This window comes from Jatropha curcas, chromosome 6, assembly GCF_041381405.1.
Source record: "Jatropha curcas cultivar XTBG-Jc1 chromosome 6, XTBG_Jcur_1.0, whole genome shotgun sequence".
Lineage (NCBI taxonomy): Eukaryota > Viridiplantae > Streptophyta > Magnoliopsida > Malpighiales > Euphorbiaceae > Jatropha > Jatropha curcas.
The window spans coordinates 3,814,096-3,817,594 of NC_143156.1; the positions used below are offsets into that span (position 1 = coordinate 3,814,096).

General features: G+C 33.6%; 1 protein-coding gene across 1 annotated transcript; it reads right to left on the reverse strand.

The window, feature by feature from the left end:
- Positions 1–247: 247 nt before the first annotated feature.
- Positions 248–3,295, reverse strand: LOC105631717 (metacaspase-1). The gene is made up of 5 exons (XM_012213889.4): positions 2,585–3,295; positions 2,065–2,395; positions 1,149–1,260; positions 804–989; positions 248–650 (listed from the first exon to the last, which is right to left on the reverse strand). The coding sequence occupies exons 1-5, from the start codon at positions 3,114–3,116 to the stop codon at positions 591–593; spliced, it is 1,221 nt and encodes a 406-aa protein (XP_012069279.1). The 5' UTR covers positions 3,117–3,295; the 3' UTR covers positions 248–590.
- Between the last annotated feature and the right edge of the window lie 204 nt (positions 3,296–3,499).

Below are 3,499 nucleotides of genomic sequence, written 5' to 3' on the forward strand. Positions count from 1 at the left end.
TAGTAATCTAAATCTTCTTTTCTTGCTATTTTCAACATTTATTATATACAACTAATATGTTTTAGCTTAGTGACAGTAGAATTACCTATCAATATCGGGAACAAAGTAGTTGAAACTCATTTTCCCTTAATTATTTAAATGTCCCTGTTTGAATTTTGGGTACGAAAATTGCTATGTTAGAAGAGTTGATCCCTATATGAGCCTAGAGTACTTGAGCCAGCATTCATAGTATACCTCAATAATAATATATATGCAAAGGACGAATCCATAACTGCTCTTTATAACATAAAATTGTTTTCATTTCATGACAACAATCAATTTACTCACCCGTACCCAAAAAAAAAAAAAAAAAAAAAAATGATAACAAAATTAATTGAATAATCACAAACTAACAATATATATTCTCTTCTTTTTCCTTTCCAAACATCGTGTGCTTGGATTGAGCAGGAAAAGAAAAGGAAATGTTGTGAAAGATTATCAATTCATGAAAATCTTAATTATTATTGCTGATTGATTTGATTTTCTTGCCCTTTTTATTCAATTTAATTGTACTCTCTGTTGAAAGGAAGCTGATTTGGTGCTTTAATGATTTACAAAATGAAATGTTTTTTATAAACATCAAATTCTTCAGAAGCTGAAAGGAGAGGCTTCTGCACAAATCAAATACTACTATATCAGAAATTTGGATGAAAATGCATTAAATAGCATAAAATTGAAGGGGTGAAACTGTGTGTGTATATATATTATAGTTGTCTTTTATTAGAAAAACTTATCATCACAATTTCAAAACAAAAAAAGCTAACCTGTAATAATTTGCTGTTAAACATTGTTCTTACAACCTTTGACAAACCGCAACCACTGTTATTAACTTTGTCAATGGTCTCATGTATCATGTCAATTAAGTCACCGTATGTTGGTCCTGGGTGTTTCTTCACAATTTCTACTAAAATGTACGTTAAAGCACCATTCATTTCTTTTCCATTGAAAGCCTGCAATTTGTAAAACAATATAACCCCTAATTATTTTTTTTTTTACTTTTAATTTTACATGTAAATTAGACTGAAATTTAAAAATCTCACGACCCTAAATAATTATAACAAAGTTAGAATTCATTAATTAGTAATAATACTGATGCATAAATCTCTTACTGTGGTGTCGGCAGCCATTTGATCATCTTCACAAGCACTTATAGAAATTGCCAATCCACCATTTGTGTGCTTCCAAGAACCATTTGGAGGGCTGTTATCCATCCATTTCCTTCTGTTTCAAGAAAGAACTTTTGCATTTTTAGTCCACAATATTCTAATTGGTATCACAATTCACTAAATAATTGAGTCTTCGTAATATTAAATTCTCTGTTGGGATTATAACTGATCCCGAGTGGCGCCTGCGGAAATGTCGGTGGTAGAAGTAAAATAAAAATTACCGACAATAAAAGTTAATAGCGTCAATAAAAATTTAAATTACTATTACCACATTTACCTCCAATAATTACGTATTGGATATTGACGATCGAATCCACTAGAGATAATAACCACAGTAAAAATTAAATAATTACCGTAAATGTCAGATGAAAAATAAGGACACAGAGATTTACGTGGTTCACTTGTTATGGGCTACGTCCACGGGACAAAAACTCCGAATAATTCTTCCACTAAAAATAGTAGGTACAAAAGAGATTAAAAAAATAGTGGCACTCTAAGTGTTTCCCCAAAAACACCCCAAAAATTATAATCCTCACTATTTTCTCTCTTTTCAAATTTTAGGACCCTTTTCATAAAATTATACACTTCTTTGAAATGTATTTATATTTCTTTTTTTTTTTGTTTTTGTTGTGTATATCGAATCAGTTTCTTCTCCTATTTATAGGAGAAGAAACTCCTCCACAACTCCTTCACAACTCCTTCACAGCTCATGTGGACACAGCTCACCCACACGAGATGTTCTTTTTTTTTTATATATATTTAAACCATGTGCGTGGGTCCCACGTGATGGAGGGATCCCACAACATTCTCATCAACCGGATTAGTAAGGTAAGTGAGCTTCGAATATCGGAAAACTTACTTTACTTTGTCGTAGACGTGGACAAGATCAAGAATGGTTCCACTATGACAAGCATCAACAATCGCATGAAGAGTGACACCTTTTGGGAGTGGCTGAACGATGACGGAATTTATGTCATTATCAAGAATCATTCCTTCTTCCAAGAAATCAACTGGACAAATAGTTTCATCAAACCCATCACGTTCATCCTTATCGAAATCCGGTTGTCGCAAGCCATGACCCGAGAAATAAAACACAAGAGAGTCACCATCCCGGCAATTCTCCACCAGCCATTTTAATGACGATTGAATGTTTTTCTTTGTAGGACTTAGCTCTTTGTCTATCTCCTCTTCTGCATTAATTAATCACTTTAAATTAATCTTGTGTTTAATCAAAATCAAAATAATTACTATTTTAACTCATTTATTAGAGTACTGAAAGATCATTGAAGGTGGAGATCATGAATGTAGAAGCCAGACTTCACCTAAAGAACCAGAAAGAAAAAATAATAATAATAAATCAAGAAAAGAATAATAAGTACCTGTAAGAACAAGAATGTTCTCTTTCTGAAATGCAAATTGATCAATCAACATATTCCTGATACGCTTGACATCATTAACAGTTCCTTTAAGCCTATATTTCCATTGCTTGTAAGTCACTCCTATAAGCAGTGCACGTTTCCTAGGTTGACCCGATCGATGACTCGAAGATGAAGAACTCAAAGCAGAAGGATTAGTATTCAATGTAGAAGAAGATAACTTGCTACCAGTAATTTCTGGATTACTGCGAGAATTACGATGAAGATGAGGAAAAAACTTATTCTTGCATTGGTCGATACAAAGAACTCTACCAGATCCTGGACTCGCATTCGGACCCGAATTGGGACTCAGTCTCGGACTGGAATGCGCACTCAGACTCGGACTCGGACTCGGACTCGAACTAAACTTGGAACTCACTCTTTGGCATGATTGGCATTTGATTTCTCCAATATTATTTGTTGTGATGGAAAACCGTTGCCGGCATTGGCTGCAATAATATCCTCTTGTATCCCTGACGATTGTTGTCCCGCTCATGATGATATCACTATCCGTAGAAGTTGCGGGAAAATCACCGGTCCGGTACAAGAAGGATTGATGAGCGAGAGGGCTAATTAATAGAGCTTACATGGATGACGATTTGAACAGTGAAAGTAGCGTCACAAGTGTACTTTTTTAGCGGGAAGCATATTTAGAGGCTTTTGATGATTCATTTCAGTAGCTTGTCTTTTCTACTTTTCCTTTTCTTTTTCTTTTTGTCAATATCTATTTTCTTCTGTAATGAATTCTACATCGTCCAAAATAGATGGGGAACTCACAAATCTTACATCGTACAAAATATTGTTTACCCTTTTTTTTTTTTGTGAAGGAGGATTTTTTTGAGTTTTTCTTTTTTTTTTTTTTTTTTTTTTTTGAAACTA

What these genes read in the sequence shown, in the direction of transcription:
- LOC105631717 (XM_012213889.4), bottom strand. Translation starts at nt 3,116, where the DNA reads ATGAGCGGGACAACAATCGTCAGGGATACAAGAGGATATTATTGCAGC. An exon ending in CACGTCTACGACAAAGTAAA is followed by an intron (nt 1,261 to 2,064) that starts GTAAGTTTTCCG and finishes TTCTTGAAACAG; the next exon opens with AAGGAAATGGATGGATAACA. An exon ending in AAATGGCTGCCGACACCACA is followed by an intron (nt 990 to 1,148) that starts GTAAGAGATTTA and finishes TACAAATTGCAG; the next exon opens with GCTTTCAATGGAAAAGAAAT.